At 37.7% G+C, this 22,674-nt stretch overlaps 1 protein-coding gene across 1 annotated transcript; it reads left to right on the top strand.

The window, feature by feature from the left end:
• The first annotated feature begins 3,112 nt into the window (after positions 1-3,112).
• Positions 3,113-16,502, top strand: LOC122832555 (solute carrier family 25 member 36-A-like). Its single transcript, XM_044119424.1, has 7 exons — positions 3,113-3,567; positions 5,458-5,622; positions 7,049-7,126; positions 8,525-8,625; positions 10,426-10,492; positions 11,253-11,542; positions 11,630-16,502. The coding sequence occupies exons 1-7, from the start codon at positions 3,527-3,529 to the stop codon at positions 11,821-11,823; spliced, it is 936 nt and encodes a 311-aa protein (XP_043975359.1). The 5' UTR covers positions 3,113-3,526; the 3' UTR covers positions 11,824-16,502.
• The last annotated feature ends 6,172 nt before the right edge of the window (positions 16,503-22,674 follow it).

The following is a 22,674-nucleotide window of genomic DNA, read 5'->3' as shown; positions in this document are numbered from 1 at the left end:
TTGTGTTTGCACAGTTGTATGGGTTGCACCCTCTCTCCTGCTCACTGACTGCTGGCTCCATGCTCCAGCCTGCAGTTTTGAAAATTCTTACCCAGCAACTGAAAATGAATGGGTGGTTATTTCCTGAATCAATTGCACCTTATTGTTTTAATGTACTTAACAACAAAGTTAAAAGTTCAATAGCCCAGACGGTCAAACAGTGGTTAATTATTGATATTGTGTTGACTGGACATGCATGTTTCCAGAAATACTTCAGTCATGAAGAAGAGTTTTTGCATTTGTAAATGCAAAAACTCTTCTATGAACAACACTATTGTGTTGTTCATAGAAAACAACACAATAGTGTGTTGTTTTCTATGAAGACAATACCAACCCCATGAGAGAACCTTGGTGGAATTATTATGTGGATGATTTTTCAGCAGAGGCAGTCAAGCGGGAGTTAAGGAGAAGATGAATGAAGCAAAATCCAGGACAATCTCGGAGTAAATCGCTGCAAAAAACTTGAGATTGAGGGATGTGGTTCATCTTCCAACAAGACAACAGCTCTAAACATACAAGAGTTACAAAAGAATAATTTAGATATAAATGTTCATAAAGGCCCAATCAATGTCCAATTTCACTTTGGCAAAAATGATTGTTTAAAGACACTTTTTGCCGAAATCAGCAGCAGCTTATTTGCATAATACTGATATAACCCTAAAACAGCCTATTCTAGAAGGAATATGCAGGACTGACCAGGTGATTTCTCATCTGAAAATGACTGTTTGCATAAAATGTAGTGAACATGTTCAGTGTAGCTTTAAATCAGCATTTGTTCTTTTAGATTCTGTCATTCCTTTTTGTTCATTAACACATATTCTTTTTTGTGTACAAACGATGGCTGCAGATCTTTTTAGCTGTGATTGCATTTGTCCTCGGAGGCCAACTAAAAGCCACAGAAGAATGTTTGCAGTCAAAGTTCAGACTAACATTTTATTTGCCTAGACCGTGGTAACCAAGATGTTGGCCTCTGCATCAACAGCCAAAACAAATAGAACAAAAATACATTTTCTTCACATACGACCCTAGATCATGTTTGGGATATATATTTTGCTGCAGCAAGAAAAAAAGGGAAAGAACAGACAGAAAAACAACTTTCACAGTTTTAAAGGATTGTTTCCTGCAGCTCAGCACAGGTAGTGTGAGAGGATACATTAACCTGGGCACAAAAGCACACAGCAATGGTTGAATGGACATTTGATTCATAATGGATAAGGTAAACTGCAAGTACTTCAAATGAATAGTAATTTAAGTGAAATGTACTACAGATATTAATTGTGGTCACAAGTATTTCAGCGGGCTGGACCGTTGTTTTTAACAACAATACTCTTGTTGAAGGGACTTTTACCTCAATATTAATTCTCCAATGCAATTTCTAATGCACCTAAGAAGACCCAGTCTGAAAACAAAGTATATTATGTAATGATATTAATGGGGACCCACATGTACAGAATTCAATTTAATTAGCTTACTGTGAATTAGCATTACTAGAGCAGAGGTCATACACTATAGTTTAGGAGATATGCAGAGGATATTGTTCAACATTGGGTTACATTGGATGTCCAGAAAACATAAAGGTCAGTAGGAAAATAAGAATGCAATTTTCTAGTTATACTGACCACTCACAATACACTCTACAATAGCCCATACTCAAGCAACACCCTCAGCAAAATGACGTAGGGCAATAGGGTCATAAGGCTACCTCCAAACATATGGCAACCACTTTCCTGCAGTACGACTCCGTCGCTAACTCTGCAAGGGTAAAGATTCGAGACTGTGCTTTGAAGATGAATATAAAATCTATTTAAAGACAATAGATTTTATATTTATTGATATAGCTAGATTTTATACCTATATCAACAGTAGAGCTATTGCTGTTTTTTTATTCATGTATTAAACTATTTAAAAGAAATGCTTCTTTTGGCTTATAAACTATATAAAAGACAGACAAATGCTGTAAAAATAGAAAATGGATTGGTGTCTGTACTAAGTCTTGCAGTGCTTACCTAACAAAATGAAGACAACCTATATATTATAAACTTTCCCCAGCAGCACCTTGTGCTGCTTCTGACTTCCGTATTGTCTGGAAGTAATGTGATTAGATGGGAAGTAGCAGCACATGATCTTAAGCAGTTAAAAGGCATCTGTAATTCTAAAATTAAAGGCAGTATGAGTTTTATTTTCCTGTCCCACTTTGGAAACCTCACGTTAAATGTGGAGTATACTTTAATTGTCTTCTCTTTTTTCTCTCACAGTTGTCACCAACCAGGATATACTGTCTAAAAAGAGCTACTGTATCAGATAGAGATCACGAACTCTATCTGGCAGTTGCAACCAATAGTCCATTTCTTTCAGAAGAAAAACCATAACATGCAACCCATTTGAGTTATGGAATACAGACGAGACCCTGGATGGACTGGCGGCCCGTCCAGGGTGTACCCTGCCTCTTGCTCATTGACCACTGGAGATAGGCACCAGCACCCCGGCAATCCTAGTAGGGATAAGAGTGTAAAGATAATGGATGGATGGAAAGATGAATGGAACATATTTGATGAATAATGAATTGCCAACTCAAACTGCATGAGGATTCTGTATCAGTTCTCTTCAGGAACTCAGGTGAGAGTTCTATATTTTATCTGAAAGTCCAAGGTTCAAATGTCTCATCATGCCAGTAATTAGTTGGCTATATAAGATGTGTTCTACCGTGTTTGTTAAAGAGACAGAGCAAACTAAATTCAATGAACGGATATTTCTGCTTCAAGTCTGAGTAAAAGACAGTAGAGCAAAACAATTTGTACAACTATTACAAATTACAGTGTAAGAGATAATTTCGGCATAATATTAAAACTCATTTTTAAAATATCATTAATACAAAACCAATGAAACGGTCATATTTCCAGACTTAGATCTTTTCACCGAGTCTCTCGTCGCACGCCTCTACAGCTCCGATGATCTCTGGCCTTCAAAATAAAGGCGGCTATCACGTGAAGGAGTAGTGACGGGGCGGGCCTTAGGCACCCCTCAGCCAATCACGTTCACTGTTTTGCGGCTTGCCATTCGATGATAAACATTGCGACCTGACCCGCTGAGCACACAGTCAGGCAAAACACGTCAACGTGGGGAGGTCAGACAGAGCGAATCCTCCCCTTTCTGCAAGTCGCAGTGTTAGACTGGAATTAATAGGCTATTTTACAGATACGAACACTTTGATGAAGTATTGTCCTGTTTCGGAAGGTGGAGACGCTAAGCTTGTGCTCCGACATCCACCTTTATCACCGGAAACCTGTTAGCTTCGTTAGCTAACTTGAGCTAGCTCAGTTAGCTGTTACATACTCTCGTTTTCTTGTACGCAGCTGACCTCAAACATAAGACAGACGGACAGTGTCGCTGTTTGTCATTTCGGGGTCGCTTACCCCGTGGCTTTACATCCCTGGCTGCCTTCGTTGCTGTGTGGCTCTCCGCGGACGGTTCTCGAATATGATACACAATGAGTCAAAGAGATACTTTAGTTCATCTGTTTGCTGGGGGGTGAGTATGTTCTACAGTCGTGTACGCCAGAAGCTAAGCTAGTTAGCTCTGTGCTAGCAGCTAGATGAAGCTTTTCAATAATTACTGTGGTATGTAAACGTAAATCAAATGTTATTAAAGGTAGTCCTGTAACTGTGTAGCTTAAACATCAGCCTGACAGATAGGAGCTACAAAGGCTTGTCCCTGATTGTGTACCCGTACGAGCTGACACTTCAATGACAGTTATATATATGAATGAAATGGCTAGCTTGTAGCCACGCCTTCTGTTTTCATTAAAATTCAGTAAAAGCAATACTATTTCCTATATGTTTTATTTTTTTATTTTTAAATCACTATTTTTTCAGGTTTAATGTGCAGTGTGATACAGATGTGTCAGGACAGCTGCGTATTAGCCCCAATTGCAAAAAATACAAGGAAAATGGCATATAGAAGCCACATTATCAACAGGAGTTCTTAGCTATAAAGCAATATCTGAATGTCTCATTCTTTGCTAGATCCAGTTTAAGCATGGTAATGAAGATTTATTTACTTTGAATTATTTAACCCCACTTTACATATTTTAGAAATGTATAATATCGACATTCTGTTTGCGTATAGGCCGATAATTCAGCTCAGCTTGCTTTTACATGTCGCAATTTCACAAGAAATGTCCCAAAGTACGCTGGAAAACAATAGGACTTAAACCATGTACAACTACAAATAAATATATTATTAAATGCCATCTAATACAATTCTCTCATATAGGCTAATTCAAATTCAGTTTGATACTGTAAAATTTGATTCTACTTTTAATACAGTCCAACTCTATGCAGTTCATAATGGTAATTATCTCTCAAAGGGAAGCCCAACTGATTGCATATAGCCACTGATATTGCAAAAGTCCCTTCTCCTAAGCAAGAACAGATCTTTTCAGGAAATGACCCTTAGCAGAACCTTGTCCAGTACCCTAACTAGTACCCTAATACCATGACCTACTGGGAGTTTAGACCAAAATAAAAAAACGATGAGAGTAGAATGTAACTTTGAGCACTTTGCCCTGCTTTCACTGCAGTTTTTTTCTGCTACTTTGTGGTTTTATTGATATTTTATTAGCCTAGACCTGTTGGGTTTCTCCTTTTTGATGTTAAACAGTTTTTCCCTTAAATAAAATCTGCTTTGATTAAATCAAAGCAGGATAATTTTAGTGGTGAGATTGCAATCATCTATGTTGCGTATGTGCGAAATAACTCAATCTTGAGCTCATGCCCACATGCTTTCACTAGTGAGAAGTCATACATCTTCAGTTTTCTACAGTAGTTGTATGTCCTCTGCCTGCCAAAGAGCTCTCTTACCGGACCCCCTCTGACTGGTTTGTTTTGGATTGAAAATTAACCAGTAATGAGAGATAACCCCACCTGATATTCCCTACTCTGGTCCTGCCCAGTCCAGTGCAGTCCTGCTTTGATCAGCTCAATTGTGTAGTACATGTACATATTGTTTGTCTTTTGTTATCAGTGTGTCTGAGATTAGGCTTTTTAGAAACAACTGAGCCGCTTTTTAGGAATGCTTTGGTCCCAGTAGGACATTCACTGAAAAAGAAAGTTAAGGGAGGGAATGCAAAGTAAGGTTGTTTTCATGAACGTGTAGATTCTTTTTTTTGTGTGTGAACATAGGCTTTATAAAGCTTTGCTTTTAAAAAATATGTGAATAACTAATTTATCATTTTATGTCTTTGGGTCTTGCTGATCTATCTGGATTTATTTTTCTATTTTAAACACAAATTTACAGTATTGAAAGATTATGTATTTTTAGCAGAAAAACACTTGGAAAAGGTGAATTTCAGAGTTTAAAACCCTGTGCATTTGATGTCATGATTTTTTTATATCTTTCTCGTCTTTATTTTTGTACCAGATGTGGGGGCACTGTAGGAGCCATATTGACGTGTCCACTGGAAGTGGTGAAGACTCGTCTTCAGTCTTCTTCCATCACCCTCTATGTATCTGAGGTCCAACTAAGTACCGTCAATGGGCCCAGTGTGACCCGTGTGTCTCCACCAGGCCCCCTGCACTGTCTAAAGTGAGTAGTCGAGTAGTTTCTTTCCTTTTAGATTCCTAAGTACAGAAATACTTTGTCTTCAAATGGAGAAACCAAGTCTTTCAAATGGATTCTTCTCCTCTGAACAGTTTTGTCAGGATACAATCACACATAATTATTTTATAAGGATTTTATGTTATAGACACACATTTACAGACTGAGACTTATACCCGTTGTTGGTTGCTGAATAGCTTAAGCTCAATCAGATTGGACGGAGAGCGACTCATGAATTTTTAAATCTATGTGTACGTTCTCAAGCAGATGCGGATTATGCCTCCATAATTTTTTCTGAACTACACTCTGGTTGTATAATTAGGGTTATTGTCCTAATGAACAGTCAGCCTTACTCTATTCTCAAGTCTTGCAGCATCTAACAGGGTTGGTTTTTTTTCCAGAAATGCCCTTAGCAACGTGCCAGAACAGCATCACCACATAATGATACAGCCACTACCATGCTTCTCTTATGAGATTATATGATTTGTGTTGGACTATCGGCTAAAATCCCAGCAAACTATATTGTTTGTTGTCATAGTGTAGAATGTGAAATGATGAAAAACCTATGAATCTTACACCTATAAATGTGCACCTGCTTCTGCAATATTCATAGGCCTTTTTTAGTCCGTAACCAAGCTTAAAGCGAGATGAGTTCAACTTTTGTTATGTGAAGCATTTGGCTCTGGCTTTTTCTTTACTTGCTCCTTGCACTGCATTGTGGCTTTTGTTTTTGTTTACTGTATCCAGTGTCCTCCAGGAAGTGGCCACAGTAACCACTTTCTAAAACCAAATGTTATGATCTCAGTGATTGGACAAACTGTTTAAAAAAACAAAAACAAAAGGAAACTGCTTAAGCTAGATGACAACAGAAACTATCAGAAATTGAAAGTTGTTTGTGGGAATAGTGAGATTACTGACAGAGCATGACTCAGCATGGCTATTAAAGGGAAATAAGAGCCAACATGTGTGAACAGAAACTACTCAAGGGCAGGGCAGAGCATAATGTTGGAGTTTATATTTGATAAATTATTGCCTGTTTATTATTGTATGTCTAAATTACCTTGACTGAGAATCCAAAAATGTCTGACTATTTTTATAATTGTGTTCCACTAACGCATATTAGGCTTTGCATGTAGGTCAAAGTTCCTCTGTCACTTGAATAGAGTTTGGTTTGGTTTCATGGCGGTGTGAGACGGGTAGCAATAAATAGCTTCAGCAAATGCCATCACCGACATTGAACAACAAAATGTTCAACATCATGAGTCAAAATGAAATATTTTAAACCAAAAACTGACTGTAACAAAATAGACTGGTTTTAATTTAGATTGTGCATAATTGTTGGAAAATTTGTTCATTCTTTTACAGTTATGTGATTGTAGAGATAAATATGTGTGTTTGTGTGTTTTGTACTCAGACTGATTTTGGAGAAAGAGGGACCTCGATCTCTCTTCAGAGGCTTAGGGCCAAACTTAGTGGGCGTGGCACCTTCCAGGTGAGCTCTCTTCTACTTTAATGGTCAACATAGCATCTATCTGAATAAATACCCTCAACAGCATTAATTATTGCCCATCTTAAATCAAGACATGGAAACACTTTCTTTCGATATATTTTTTGACAAATCTTGTTGGTATTATAATTCTGCCAGTACTTTCTTTATTTCTTTGCTGTTTCATCAGTTAAAGGAGTTCCACAGGGTTCTGTGTTGAGAACTGTGATGCTTTAGAGTACAAAACTTCAGTCAAATATGACATGACTGACGTTTTGTACTCCAAAACTCTCAATCTCACTGTTGGTCAGTTATGCCCATTGACACTGTTGGACTTGCTCATGTTAAGTTAATGCCTGTGTAAGCACTGCATCACACAGAAAAGTAAAAAAAAGTGTGTTTCAATCACCATCTGTCCACTGTAACCATTCGATTGATTTATGCTATATAGCAGAAATATAGGTTAAACATTGTAAAACATTCTAACAAATGTTTTCAAACACTGAACTATTAGCTTAGCTGGAGGAGTTACTCCCACTCCCCTGATAGCTGAAAACAAAAGTCCATCAGTTGAATAAAACCAGAAAAAATGCCTAATGACAAAGGTTTTATACATGAAGATAAATCAGACAGATAAAAATATCTATTTTTATTAGAAACAGCTTTATTATTTCTAGTTTGTAGCATGTAGTAGCCATGCACAGTTTTCCTTAACATGGACGGGTTCTGTACATTAGTTGTCATTATGAGCCGCTTACGAGGTTTTTTGAGGTTACTTGGAAACAGAGACACATTAAGGCAGCACAGTCATTAAGGTGCCGTTCATGCTCATGGCTTTCTCAGCAGTTTGTGTATTGGAGACATGGCAACAACAGCCGGCGCGTAATTAGGAAACTCACAGACAGGGATTTACAGTGTGTTTTTCCACATTAATGAGAGGAGGAAAGTGAGGACTAATAACACAGAGCTGATGCTGAGGGGAACAGGTGGCACTGTTCAGAGTACATAGTGTTTGATTACATGAATGAATTCTGCTATCACAGCAAGAAAAGTGAAGACACCTCCAAAGCTAAACTTTAGATTACAACATGATGGTTATGCATTGTTATTGATGTTGCAACGCACACAAACAGTTGTACTGAAAATGAAAAAACAAAAAAAATAAGTGTGTGCCTTATTTTCTGAATGGTGTTTGTCTGAAGAGACGATGAAAATTAATTCTGCTGTTGGTGTTTCATCTCATGAATTATTAAAACTCACTATGCTTAGGAACATGACTTCCAGTTGGAGGCTTAAAGTAATTTGTTTTGTAGAGAAATAAAAATAACAGTGGCCTACTTAGCTTGTTTGACCTCATTCAGGCAAAACACCCACTGATCCAATTGTTGCTTTTCCTTCAAACAGAGCAATCTACTTTGCTGCTTACTCCACCGCCAAAGAGAAGCTGAATGCTGTGTTGGAACCAGACTCCATGCAAGTGCACATGCTGTCGGCTGGAATGGCAGGTAACCATGAGCTCAGACTGACAGGGCAGTGCCGTGTCAAATTCGGCAACCAAGTGAGCAGCTTTTTGATCAGCAAATGATTTCTGTGTGGTTTAGTGTCGGGTTGCTGTTAGTTACTGTGATCAGACTTGACAAGATCAGACTTGAGTGCAGTGTTTTTTTGTTTGTTTTTTTGCTGCTGCTGCTATGTAGAGCTATAGAAGTAGTTTTCTGCTTTGGTTTTATAGTGCCTGAAGTAAAACTAAGGTAAACAACCAGATAATGACTTATGGGGAATATTCTGAATCCTTTTTCACGTTTTGTCATGTTACAAATTCAAACTTTTATTTATTTTGGTGGATTTTATGAGATAGACCAGCACAAAGTTTTGTTGGTCTATGATGTGAAAGGAAAATTAGAAATGGTTTTCAAAACAAATCAGAGTTGGGAGATCCAGCTACTTGGTATACAACTTTGTGTTGGTTTTCTACATAAAATACCTGAAAAATACAATAAAAGTTGTTGGGTGTACCAGAAGAAGCACTGTATTTATTAAAAACTTTCCTATTTCAACAGATAAAGTAAAAAATTGATACAGTAATAGAGTGGTGTTTTGTTGGTTTCTGCTCCGAAGGACTCTAATCCTTCTATAGGAACCGTATCTGTCAGTCACACAGTCAGACAGTTACAGCTTTGTGTGTGGTACTGGGTGAAACAGAAAGTGGACTCCACCGATGCTTTTAGTGGACCGTAACTTTGGCCTTTTAAAAGGCTAGTCAAGGTCGGCATGTGTCAGTGGGTCTCCCTTTCAGTTTCACTCCACACATTCTTTAGTGTTTGCACTGTGAGAGCAGCACTGGATGAGGTATCAGCAGTCTGAGCACAGTGCTTTCCTATGACATGGTCCATGAAAATCTGCTTTAGATTAATAAGATTTAATTTCTTTTTTTGTCTCTGCTTCAAATTTAGCTTAATCTGTACAGAACAGAGCAGCTCGACATTAAATATGTATTGCAAAATCATTTTGATGGCAATAAAAATGTATGAATAAAGATTTCCAGAATAAACAAACGGCACCTAAATCCTGGAGAAATATATTAGAGGGCTGAAAATTTGGAAAGTAACTTGCACTATTCCGCTGTCCCTGTTCCTCTCGTGTGGTCTGTTTGAGGGTGATCATTTTTTCTTAGTTCTTTTTTCTTCTTTTTTTCGGTTTGTGGTGGATTAATTCCTGTGTTTTTGTGGGGAATGGGGAGTCAAATGGTTGCATGCCGGTCATGTTGCTACACACAAGCCTGTGTCTGTTTTAGGCTTTTACTCTACCGTAGCTCTCCTCTCGCAAGGGCATGAGACCCCCGCACCACCAGGGGTCTCTAGCTGCATCTGTGAGGAGTTACTTGGGTCTGCGTGAGTACTCACCACAGATCTGTGCCTCTCTTTTTGTACCTGGTCCTTCTCTTTCTCTTTCAGTATTTCTATCTTCTCCTCCCTTACTATGTTAAAAAAATTTTAATTTCATTTGTAAAAGCTATTACAGCTAAATACAGCCTCCCTGACATGCTGTTACTCACACCTGATGGTCTATAAACAGGCTATATTTTCTTCTCTAAGCTGCCTTTAAATAACTTAGATTTATGTAGTTTTAAAACAAGTTTTCACCATTTTATTCTATTGCTGACATGGACACAGCTACAAGAACATTTACATATTGCTGTGATTTTACAGTATCGCTAAATATCACAAATGGCAGCTTAAAACATAGCTTATTGTATTTTAGAAGTTTCTGGTTGTGTAATCCTCCTGTTTTTTCTCCTTCCTTAGGTTTTACAGCCATCACTGCAACAAATCCAATATGGCTCATAAAAACACGCTTACAGTTGGATGCGAGGTAAACATTACACTGAGATGGCAGCTTTAAAAACTGCAGGATGACTTTGGTGGGAACACTAGCTGCTTTGATTTTGACTTGTGGGAGTTCTCTGAATTTTATTTTTTTAAGGAATGTAAAATTCTTTAGGGCTTTGCTGATTCTTGTTGGGGACAGCATTTGACTTGTGTGTGAAAAATATTTTTTCCTCTTCGTGATTGTTTAAAATATTAAGGTTTTTTTGTTCAAAATGACTATGCAAAGCCTTAAAGCACAAGTTTATTTACCATTTATAATAATCACTTCTGTGATTTGTCACTTGTGTATTGGGAACTAATTGTACCATGTTAAAAGAAGCTCATGAATAAGCATTAAACGTGCCTCTGTAATGGTACTTTATTAAATAAAATCTAATAGTAAGAGGAAAAGATCCTGGGGCTGAAATGATTAAGGTGATTTATTGTAGTGAATCAATAATTGAAATAATCAGCAACTAATTTAGCAATCATTAACTAGAGTATACAGATTCAAAAATGGCAATTTGCTGGAAGAACACACTCAGCAGTTTTTAATCAAAAACTGAACAAAAAATAAATGGATGCTTTTAAGAAAAAACAAACTTTGTCTGTAAATATGTTAAGTTTGCTTGAAGTAATGCTCTCAGTATTTGCTTGTGCTTATTTTTGAGTCGCCTCTGCTGCCATATGCAAATCAAATGCCAGAGGATGCTTTGTGCTTTTCACATCATTCCACATCCCTCTTTTTTTTATTATTATTTCAGGAATCGAGGGGAGCGGAGGATGAGTGCGTTGGAGTGCTTTCGTCGGGTGTATAAAGCAGACGGCTTTCGTGGATTCTACAGGGGAATGTCTGCATCCTACGCCGGCATCTCAGAGACTGTGATCCACTTTGTTATCTATGAAAACATTAAGCGGCGCCTCTTGGAGGCCAAAACGCCGCAGAACATGGACGAAGAAGAAGAGGCATCAAAAGATGCTTCGGACTTTGTTGGGATGATGCTTGCTGCTGCCACATCCAAGACTTGTGCCACAACTATTGCTTATCCTCATGGTGAGAGCTGGAGATCAATTATAAGTAGCTAAAGCTAAATTACGATCCTTTTTTAATTTTTACTTACCCAAATTGTTTAATTTGCAGAGGTAATCCGCACCAGGCTACGAGAAGAGGGCACCAAGTATCGTTCTTTCTTCCAGACTCTAACCACAGTACCCAGAGAGGAGGGGTACCGCGCCCTGTATCGCGGCCTCACCACCCACCTGGTACGCCAGATCCCTAACACCGCCATCATGATGTGCACCTATGAGCTGGCTGTCTACCTCCTGAACGGTTAAAACCTTCTTACCCCTCAGAGAGTTGGTGTAACCTTAGTCCTGATCAGAGAAGGAGAGGAGAAAACAGCAGCACCTGCACACTAGTTAGCACTGCTAACAGTCTGCTTGATGGAAATGGTTAGAGAAAGCACCTCGGTCTTTGTCTCAAAAGCAAGGCCTTGGAGTTTTGTTTTACAACCAAAGGAAAAGGCACAAGGATACTCACATTCACTCTGGAAGTCATTGTTTTGATTTCTGTTCTGCTCCTTATTCAGGTTCAGAGTTCTGAAGTAGGAACCCGACAAGTTGTTGACAACTCCTGTATAAATGTGAAAAAGTAGCCTTAAAATGCATTTTTTATTGCAGCAACATAATTTCACTGAAAATGTGAACAATTTCAACCCGTCATTTGACTGCTTTTATTGATCTTCATTCATAATTATTTTGAATAAAATCACTGGTGGCCCAATTGCTGTTGCATTTCCAACAGCAATTATTGCCATTGCTGTTGGTAGCAATTTATCCAAATGTCTGTTTTGCCAGTAGATGAGCATTTGGAGATTAAGTGTTGGAGCATACAAACAAAAAGATATTGGACAATTTCTGTTTTCACAATTACTGAAAATTGTCTAAAACCCTGTCCTCCTTTTAACTCACCCCAGCATTTTCTATTGGGGTTACATTTAAAGGCAGGGATGACATGGGAAAATATTTTTCTGTAAATTTGGTCATATGTTTTTGATCATTATTTTTCTCAATGTTGTCAGCTTCTGATACAATAGACTCAACGTTCCCAGTTCCTTTGGAGGAGAAGTGAATCCTCATCACCTCATCAAATTCTCGTGTGCGCAACATTGGACATAAAGTGCTCTCCTTCCTATTCATCTGTTCTTTTATGACACACAAATCTAACTCAGTCCAAACCAGAGAGTTCAGGTTCAGCAAACTCCCCATGTTTACATTTGTGATGGTATGACATAAATTGCTTTTTCCTTACATCGGCACAAACAAATGGAGGTCGGATCTATTGGCTGTTATTGTGATTTGTTGACTTCCAACATCCAATCTTCAGAGATATTCTTAACATCCTGCTCACTGTGTGGTGTAGAAAAGCCAAGTGTGGCTCCTCGACCAGCCTATCTGCCAGGTGAGGTGTACCATGTCAGTAAAACATGTGATTGCATTATTGTTACTTACTTTAGTAGTGGAGTACCACAAGGTTCAGTGCTCAGACCAATTGTTTTTACTATGGCATGGGATAATTTTCTTCTATAATGAGGATGATATTCAGCTATATTTATAACAGGACAGTCTTGTAAAGGAGATTTTGTTTTATCCTGGGTAAAGTTAAGGTTAAATAATATAAAATAAATCCCTCAGCTTTTAGTCACTTAAATATACACCAGATGTTGGCATCTGGGGCAGTAAAAGGCTTTTCAACTCACCAGATGTTTCACTGGCATCCACAGTGAGAATCCACTGTGCCTGACCCATAATATCCTACCAAATATAAAGTAGAAGAATCCTTTTCTAATTTTGATATTGGAAGTAGTAAAATTGTATTGTGCGGCTCAGTTGTTGTGCCATTCGTGATTTTGTTCAGTTATTCCATTGTGTGATTTATTTTTTTTTGTCAACTGAATAAATTACAAGTTTATTTTTCATAGCAAGATTATGTTGCTGCAGTAAAATTATTTTACTCACATATTTCACACACCTCTTTACCAGGCAAGCCATCCAATTGACCTATAACCTTTAAATTGGTCCAACCTGCATAAAATGGAGTAAAAAAAAATTTCAAAACCTGCTGTAGTCCTCGCAATGATTAAAGTAGTACATAGTACTCCCTGCATCCTTCAAAATCAGAGTGAGGCGGAATGACGAGAAAGAAAGATTGCCTGAGGGCCAAAGGAGGGAAAAGATAATGTGCCTCGTGTGAAATCGGCCCGCAGACGGAGTTGCACAGCAAACAAGTCGCACAAGTTTTCATTTGGAGGGTTTTTTGCGTTTCCGGTATTGGGAGTTTCTATCAGAACAGACACGTTTACAGAGTTCATACAGTTTAAAATCAGCCAGCGTTTGGCAGTGAAGACTGTAGGCGCGGCTGACTTCTGAACCAGTGGGTTTTTGTGTTTTAAGTGAAAAGTCCTCCGGCTACAGCAGAACTGAATACAGTTCTTAAACTTACTGAATGTACATAAAGAAGAGCCAAGAAAGGATATTATACTCACCCATGTTGTAAATTAAAAAGCTAATATAATTTACAATTTCTAACAAAATTTGTGATTTTTTTGATATACATATATATATATACCCGCTTAGAAAAATATATATTACCTCTAAAATGTGGTCGTGTTGCGGTTTTGAGCCCGTTGTGGGGAATATTTAGTGCATTTTATCTAGGGGACAGCAGACTTATCCCATTACTAGTTACAGTTATCTACAGAGAAGGTATTGTTCAAATCGAATTTTTCCAGAACTTTCTCCAGAAGTCATAATTTTTAATTTATTTTTTTTCCTTAACATTGTGGTGGAGACAGGCTTGTTTTACAGGTGAGGGCAATCCTCTTGTGTTTACACCAGGACATCCATAGTGTTTAGCCAGCAAAGTGGAAGAAGTGGACAAGAAAATGCTTGTCATAAACGCACATTCATTACACTTTCACATCTCTGTGTATGTTTTGCTATTTATATGTGAAGCATTTCACTCTAATTTTTTTTTCTGTGCATAAATGTTTGCAGAGATCAAATATATCTTCACAGGAAAAACCAGATTTCTGGTCTGACTTCATTTGTAATAATTAATCCTATCATAAACACCTGAGCGCAGCCTACAGCTTGGTCACCCATCTGTTGAAATGTCATGTTTTTCTGAGACTGAGGAATCATTTTAATACTATTTCCTAAAAAAAAAAAATCCAAACCTTTAGGTTATGTTTTACAAGGTAACTAATTAAAGCAAAAAAGAAATGTTGAAAGGAAATCCCTGCTATGGCCCAGTTGCAGTAGTGTGCACACCATTACTAAAGCCGCCTTTAGATCAGTTTCTGCATTTAGTTTTCTTTGGAGTTTGTCGGAAACCCGTTCTTGTCTACAGGTGACCGTGCAGTTCTATTCTCTTCTGGACACTGCCTAAGGTGTCCAGAGGTTTGGTATGTTTCCAAACTTTGTCCTCAGCTTTTTAGCAGTCACCTAAAGATTTTACATCTGAACTTGCTTTTTGAAATTTTCACAACTTTTCCCACCTTAACACAAACTTTTGTTGCATATAAAGATGAGCTGCTCCTCACCATGATGCTCCCACCACCTTGTTAGGGTGTAAATATGATGTTCTCTCGCTTCAAGAATTAGGCTCCACTGGATAATAACCCATTGGCCCACAAGGTTTTAGCAGACTATGTAGGTCTGGGTGTGTTTTTTTTGTTGTTTTTTTTTAAGGACAAAATAGTTCTGTCTTGCAGAGAAATACCACATGTATAACACAGCCAGTTGGTACTTGCTGCAGCTCTTTTACTATCAGTTAAGCCTCTCTCCAGCTTTCCTGGAGAAATTTAATCAATTTCCTTAAAACATAATTTTTTTCAACCTCCCTGTTGTACTTTATTTTTCTTAGTAATTGGGACTGTTCCCCCCTTTCCTTTGTTTCACATATAATACCATTAAACTAATAGTATGTGCTTGTCCGGACTGAGCAAATGTCAGTAAAAATCTGCTGATAGAGCTGAACTTTAATGTCACATAGAATGGATGTCAGATGTGAACTGAAGAAGACTAAATGCTGGAACTGGAACTGAAATGTTGCCAACAGATGTGCAAAAGAGTTACTGCTGATTTGTACTCTCATTTCTGCCCCTGATTGTTTCCAGGTGAATAGTGTAAAGTAAAGTCAAGATATGTGGAAAACCAATTTTAAATGATTTCTCAGCCTCAATTTGTTTTACATAGAAATACCTGACATTTTACACAGTAGTTGTAAAAGTTTCCAGCCGGTTTCCAGCTTCAGAACTGACCCTTGATATGACCCCACCCTGTTTGATTCACTTTTATGATGAAAACAGCAGGGGGAAACCCTCTGTGTTCCCACGGTGTAGGACCATCAGTTAATGATTCCAGTTCCCAGGCCCCAGTTGCTGCTGGTTGTCAACATGTATCTATGGGACCCCCGGCTCTAACCAGAAATGATCCTTCCACGCAAATATGAAGTAAAATCTCAAGATCTTGACACTTAGTAATTCAGTTTTTTCTTTTCCCTACATTTCAGACTGTTCTATCAGGTATCTGTTGCCACCTTGTCATGTAGATACCAGTGAAGAGTGGTAGTGGGATGAACAGACCCCTTAAGTGTTCATAAGTGGACATTTTCTCCCTTGTGTCATTGTCTATCTGAAGGATTTATTCAGCCCAACTACTTGCCTTTGTGTGTCAGCGAGTTTGCCTCTGTCTGTATTTCTACACGAGTTACATTTCAGTTGTCATTGGCTTGTATTTTGTATGGAAGAGACCATATAGAATTGTGCTGAAAACCTGAAGACAGTGTTGTTTCTGTTTTTTTGTTTTTTATATATATATAATTTGCTCTCACACTTTAGTATTTTTTCCTTGTCAAAGATGAGCCTGCTGAGGCTCAGTCTATGCATTCTGGTTTTACCTGTTTTTGTAAGAGAAAATGTCAATAAAATGAAAGAAGTGTATGTAACTTTTTTTTCTTCTTCTTCCTCTTCCTGTTTGTTTTGCTTGTGTTTTCGGTATTTTGACCTATGTACACTTGTAAAAATATCGCTAGGGTTTAAAATAACGTTTTGGAATTTTTGTCAAATTGTAAGCATAAAAATAAGGATGTGATTTGATTGACCAAGACAAAGTTACCTGAAAAGAACAGCTTTAATTTTTTTTTACTTGCGGGACTTGAGTAAACATTCATTGAAGTAATGCTTGAGTATAATTTTTGTCTGCTTTGCCTCTGATTAAAAAAGCAAAACTACACAACAACCCTACTGAATGAGTACCTGAAGAACAAACAAGGTAGTTTTGAGTAATTTGCTTCATCTGTTTCCAGGGCTGTTTTAATACCCATAGATCAGACTTTTGTCGAGGAGTTGATTTTCATCTAGACTTTAACATCCACTAAGATGAATTTTTGAGAGTAAGGAGACAATGATGCAAATATTGCAAAAAACCAAGGGTAAACTGGATGTATTGGACTCTGCCAAAGTACACTGAATGCAGCATGATTTGAAGTTGGATTTAGGTTTGTTTGGCTTTACTTAGCTGGTGGGAATTTTAGACAAATATAACTTCGAGAAGTTTCTTAAGAAATCAAAAGGAGCAAAACCAACAAATATTCACTTCTCCCAACCAAAGCACACTGGATCTTTTTTAGGGAGCCTCCTCCGCTGTCCAGTCCAATGTAAACTATGGTTTAGCCCATCATTTCAATGGATATGACTAATGAAGTACCAATACATCCATCCTTCCATTTTCTGTACACCCTTGTCCCTAGTGGGGTTGGAAGGGTTGCTGGTTCCTCTCTCCAGCTAATGTTCCGGGCGAGAGGCGGGGTCACCTTGGACAGGTCACCAGTCTGTCGCAGATTAATACATTGGCTTGTAAAAAAAAATAGCCATTCAAAAAATTTTATAAGCCTTCTCAAGTATTAAGTAACCATTTGTTCAAAACAATCATTCTAAATATTTAAACAAATATAGACTCATCTAAAGTTAAAGGAAAACTTTGCTAATTTACAGACTAAAATTTCAAAATTGGAAATAAACCAGGCAGGAGAAACACTTTTTTTGTTTTTATTTTTAAATGTCTTTTTAACATAAGGCTATTTTTGTTTACATCTTTTTTCTACATGCAGTAAAATAAATGCTGTACCTATTCAATAAGTACTTCAAAAATAATTGTAAAAACTATGGTGTAGTAAAAACACTTTCTCAAGTAACTTTTTTACCAAAAATAGTTACTAAATTAAATGTAAGTTGTTACTACACATCTCTGATTATTGGACTAGAAACAAAAAGCCCAGATAGTTTTGGGTTAGTTTTTTTCATGTTTTATGTGATAGTTCTAAACACATTTCCTGCCAGCAGGTGGCAGTGTGGTCGGGCCCAGATGGCCTCTGTGACCTCCTCCAGTGAGACATTGGAGCAGGTACTGCAAAAAGACACCCTGCTGCTGTTGAAGTCCAAAACACACAAAATATCCAAATAAAATACAACCACATCAAGCATTTTCTGCTGTTACATACAAACATTGGAACAAAAAAAAAAAAGGAGTAGCATGCTCTAACTGGGAATAAATACCACACCATACCAACTTTATTTATGAAGCATTTTATGCACCGACAGGACCAAAGTGCTATACACAATCATAAAATACAATGCAATTATAAAAAGATCAAATATAAAATACATATTAATATACAGACACAATAAAACAAAGTGAAACCTCTCAGATTGTTCCAAAAGCCAAAGAAAAAAGATGGGTCTTAAGAAGAAACTTGAAAACAGCGAGTGAAGAGGCCTGTCTTATGCCCAAAGGAAGATCATTCCATAGCTTGGGAGCTGCCACAGAAAAAGCACAGTCCCCTCTGAGTTTGCTTTTTGTCTTTGGCACCTTCAGGAGCAACTGATCAGCTGACCTGAGGGAACAGGAGGGTGTGTAAGAATGTAACAGCTCAGACAGACAGTGAGGGGCAAGGCCATTAAGAGCTTTAAAAACAAATAAAAATATTTTAAAATAAATCCTAAAATGTACTTGCAACCAGTGTAAGGAAACTAAAATAGGGGAAATATGGTCAAAGAATTCAGCAGCATTTTGTACATACCGGTAAAAAGATACCAAAAGGAAGGTGGGATGGCTGAGAAACACACTTCGCTAATTCACAGCTTATTTCCTGGACCTGAACAGCAGCACCTCAGTGTCACATTTGCAGTTACAGAAGCAGACTGACTCACACACCGCATGGGTTTATTTTGTATGTGACTGAAAGGGAGGAGTGTGTTTTCCCGAAAGTTTCTGCCATGAATGGCAGTATTCTTGGCATAATCGGAAGAGCCCGAGGGTGGTGGTGGTGTCTCATTTGTAAACCAAAAACCGGGAACAACATTGTAGGATGAAGCAAGAAGTGGGCAAGCCAGTGGATTTATTGTCTTCCAAATGAAAAGTAAAAGATTAAACATGTTTTTTTTTTTGCGTTTAGCCTCTGATTTAGTCCTGGACGCAGCATCTTTAACATGACTTCAGTTTTTTTATTTTTTCATGCTTTTTTTATGCGTATGGACACAAATTAGTGCAGCATTGATAAATAAAAGCAAAATTATACCATTCATCTATACCTGCTCGTCATTGCAAGGTCACAAAGAAGCTAGTGCCTATTTCTGGGCGTCATGGGATAAGAGGTGGAGTATAAACCCAGGACCTTCTTGCTGCAAGGCAATAGTGCTACTAATTCCACCACTGTGCAGCTACACAGCTGTAACAAGTTCTCAAAATTCATATATAAATAGAAACTAGGAAACAAAGGCATGCATTTCTATTCAGCCTGCTGAGTCAATATAACAGCTGCAATTACAGCTGCAAGTCTTTGAGGTATGATTCTGCCAGTGTTGTTTTTGCCCATTCTCTGTAAAACACCTCATACTCAGTCAGACCGGGCAGAGAGCATCTGGAAACATGAGTTTTCATGCCAACTCGTGAACATGCTTTGATCTAAGCCAGTGTTCCAAAGCTGTCCTTGAGGGTCAATATCCAGCATGTTTGAGACCCGCAGAGTTAAGTGCACCTAAATTCAATAGCGTTATTTCTTGCACCACAGGGAGAGAGAACAAATTTCTATCTTCTTGTATGTGCGGGCAGGCATTTAAACAGAAATCTAAACAAGTATAAGTACGGACCAAAATGATCCAACTACTAAACCAACTGACTACCAAAACACAAGTACCCACTGCTCAAGACGCTTTTCCACAATGGAAACAAAAATCCTTTCTGTATTTCTTTTTAACCCTAATATTAATATAAAACAAAATACGGCCAAGTCAGTATTGGCCATTAGCACCTCATTTTCATATCTCTGCTGTGCCAGTAGGATCCCAGTATTGGCTAACCTTAGGCGTTAAACGCTGAGAAACTGGAGTTATTCATGAAAAGAGTTGAGCCATGCAAATTAGGTACTAGTGGAAAAGGGTCATGCAGTACTTTTCCTAGGTATTTGATGAAAATGTGGGTATTCATCTGAATCAGGTAATTTCTAAAGTCTTCCAGTCCTTTTAAACTTTTATTGTATCACAAAGACATTTTGCTTCATTTCTGGAGCCTGCTATGGGAATAATTTTTTGCTAAGATCCAGGCTTAGGAAGAAATCTTATTAGTCCTTAAAGGGACACTCCGAAGATTTATGAATGGCATTTTGAACGGCCCTTCACATTCTCTGTAAAACACTTGCACTTTGCAAAGTTTAGGACAAGAAATCCGCAAAAAAAAGCTTTAAAAGGGAAGAAAATGCTACTCTTTCCTTCCTGCAGTCAGCAGCAATCTCTGCTTATGCTGAGCTCCAGTTTCCTCAGAGGTCAGCGAACACATTCAAATAGCCTACAACTGTTTTTGGATAAGCAAGCACTTTAGCAATATTATATACTGGACAATACAGTGTGTATCGTTTTTAATGAGAGAAACTTACAGAAGTGCTAATAAAACATTTTTTACTCTGGAATATTCATAGTCCTGGATCGTCTCTTTTACACTTGTCTGCTCATCTTAATATATGTACCGTACATGGTTTGGGATCAATTTTATCCTGTATTTGTTTCAAATTAAATGGTAGACATTACATATATTGCATATATGAATAACCATTTGTAAAAATACAGTGATTACATTGTTGTATTTAAGGCTTGCCATAAATATGAAGCCAGCACAAACTTTGTTCTGTGATATGGTTAGCTTAGCTGTCGGCTTGCCAAATCATCTCTTTGCCAAAACAAAGAGAAAATTTACTAGTACACTGGTGAACCATGACATCAGAGGTGTAACTTGCCCAACTAAACAATCTTAGTGGTGTTGAGTGATGGAACTGGAAGTTGGCCCACTCAAACCAAACTCTGCTTTGTGTCCTGCATAATCTTGCGCTGGCTCCAATAGCACCTTATATGGATGAGGATTTTGCTGAGAATAGAATAATCCTATCTACAAGTATTGTTTCTTTTAGTAGGAAAGTTATTTCTCTAACTTATCTTCTGCAGCGCTGCAGGAGGAAGAACCCTGGTGTTACACTGACTGACGGCACTGCAGAATGCCACAGGGAGGGGCGGGCTGCAAAAAAGTCAGCCCCTACCTCCTCTGTCTCCTCTGAAATAGCTCTTTCTTTTTTATGGAGAGAAAATTATTTCATTCTTTTGGCCTTTTCTAACGGTACTGCTATGAACGTTAATATAAAGCATTCAGTCTGTTGAGGTTCTACCTCTGCAGATTCTTTTCCTGTTCATTTCTGACATATAATGGCTTTGGCAGTTTTTGTGCTATTTCACCCATTCAAATCTAAATTGGCTGCTCTTTCAGGACATTTATATCAATATTTATTTATTTTTATAAATTCTTCTGCTTATGTCTTTTAAAAAAGAAAACCATTTAAAGTAATTTATTCCTATAGAGTAGAAATAGAAAAGCTTCCAAATCATCAAACAGCTTGTGGTCTTTGAAAGCTCATTTCTTCCTCTTACATTCACCTAGAAATGCCATTCAATTTTTAAATAGGTCACTAGAGAAGGCTGTATCGTCACATACTTGAGTTTTCAAATATATTTTACCATTTTTACAAGATCAAAGTTTAAATATCATGAGGCTTTTGATCAAATTCTTCCTAATGCTCATGATATCACAGACACGCCATTCAACTGAGGCTGTGCAACTCAAAATTACCACAAATTAATTATGCCTACTGCCAGTTCTTTGACATTAGGTCAAATTTTCATAGATCAGAATGATGGAAATGTTCTCTTGTCCAATACACGGAGACTTTCAGCTAGTAGAGTCTTAAATAATTTAAACTTCATAGCTCAAAAACAAGAAAATCTCATCCACTTCTTCAAGGACAACAATGTAAAAATCAGAGCAGGTACAGCAAGAAAAAAATACATCATTGCTTTTAACTCACACCTGTGTCCACATTACTGACCCTTTAATACAATAAAATCTGAGTTTTACCTATAATTAACCCAACCAGGTAATTTTGAGTAAGGTAATTTGAGTTTAATGGGTTTATCTATTTATTTTTTCTTTGTACTTTGTAATTTATCTGAGCAAAAATTCTTTTATCATTCCAAAGTCTGATTACTTTACCTCAAGTAGTTCCAAAATTGTGAAGATTTGTAGCAGAAAGCTGCATTTTTTCTAGCATATGCACCCTTTAGGTTTATGCCACTCTGGGTTGTGAGACATATCACCTATCTAAAACACAGTGTTTGTTTCAGCTTATCTAATCTATTCCACACTGTAAACAGTTCCCTTTCGTTAGAAACCCTCTGTGGAACATAAACAGGACTTTTCCTGTTAGTTGGCCTCTAGTCAATTTATAGGAGACCCATGGACTGGAAGGTGATGGCCTTAACATATCCAGTATCACGAGACCATCAGTCCAAAACACAAAGCTGCTTTTTCAAGTCATTCTGAAGTGAGTCATTAAAGATCTGGTTTGACATTTTTGCTAAACTCATTTGCCAAGAGTTGTTGGAAAAGATCAATAGCACTCTTATTCCTGTCCATTAGGAGCGACACTGCAGCCAGGAGATGCCTGGCTCGACACTGGAAGCACAAGGGGTGGGGGGGAGATGTATCTATCTATAAGCTGTCACCACAAGCAGTAAAATGTTTGTT

This window comes from Gambusia affinis, linkage group LG06, assembly GCF_019740435.1.
Source record: "Gambusia affinis linkage group LG06, SWU_Gaff_1.0, whole genome shotgun sequence".
Lineage (NCBI taxonomy): Eukaryota > Metazoa > Chordata > Actinopteri > Cyprinodontiformes > Poeciliidae > Gambusia > Gambusia affinis.
This window is presented reverse-complemented; position numbering and strand designations above follow the sequence as displayed.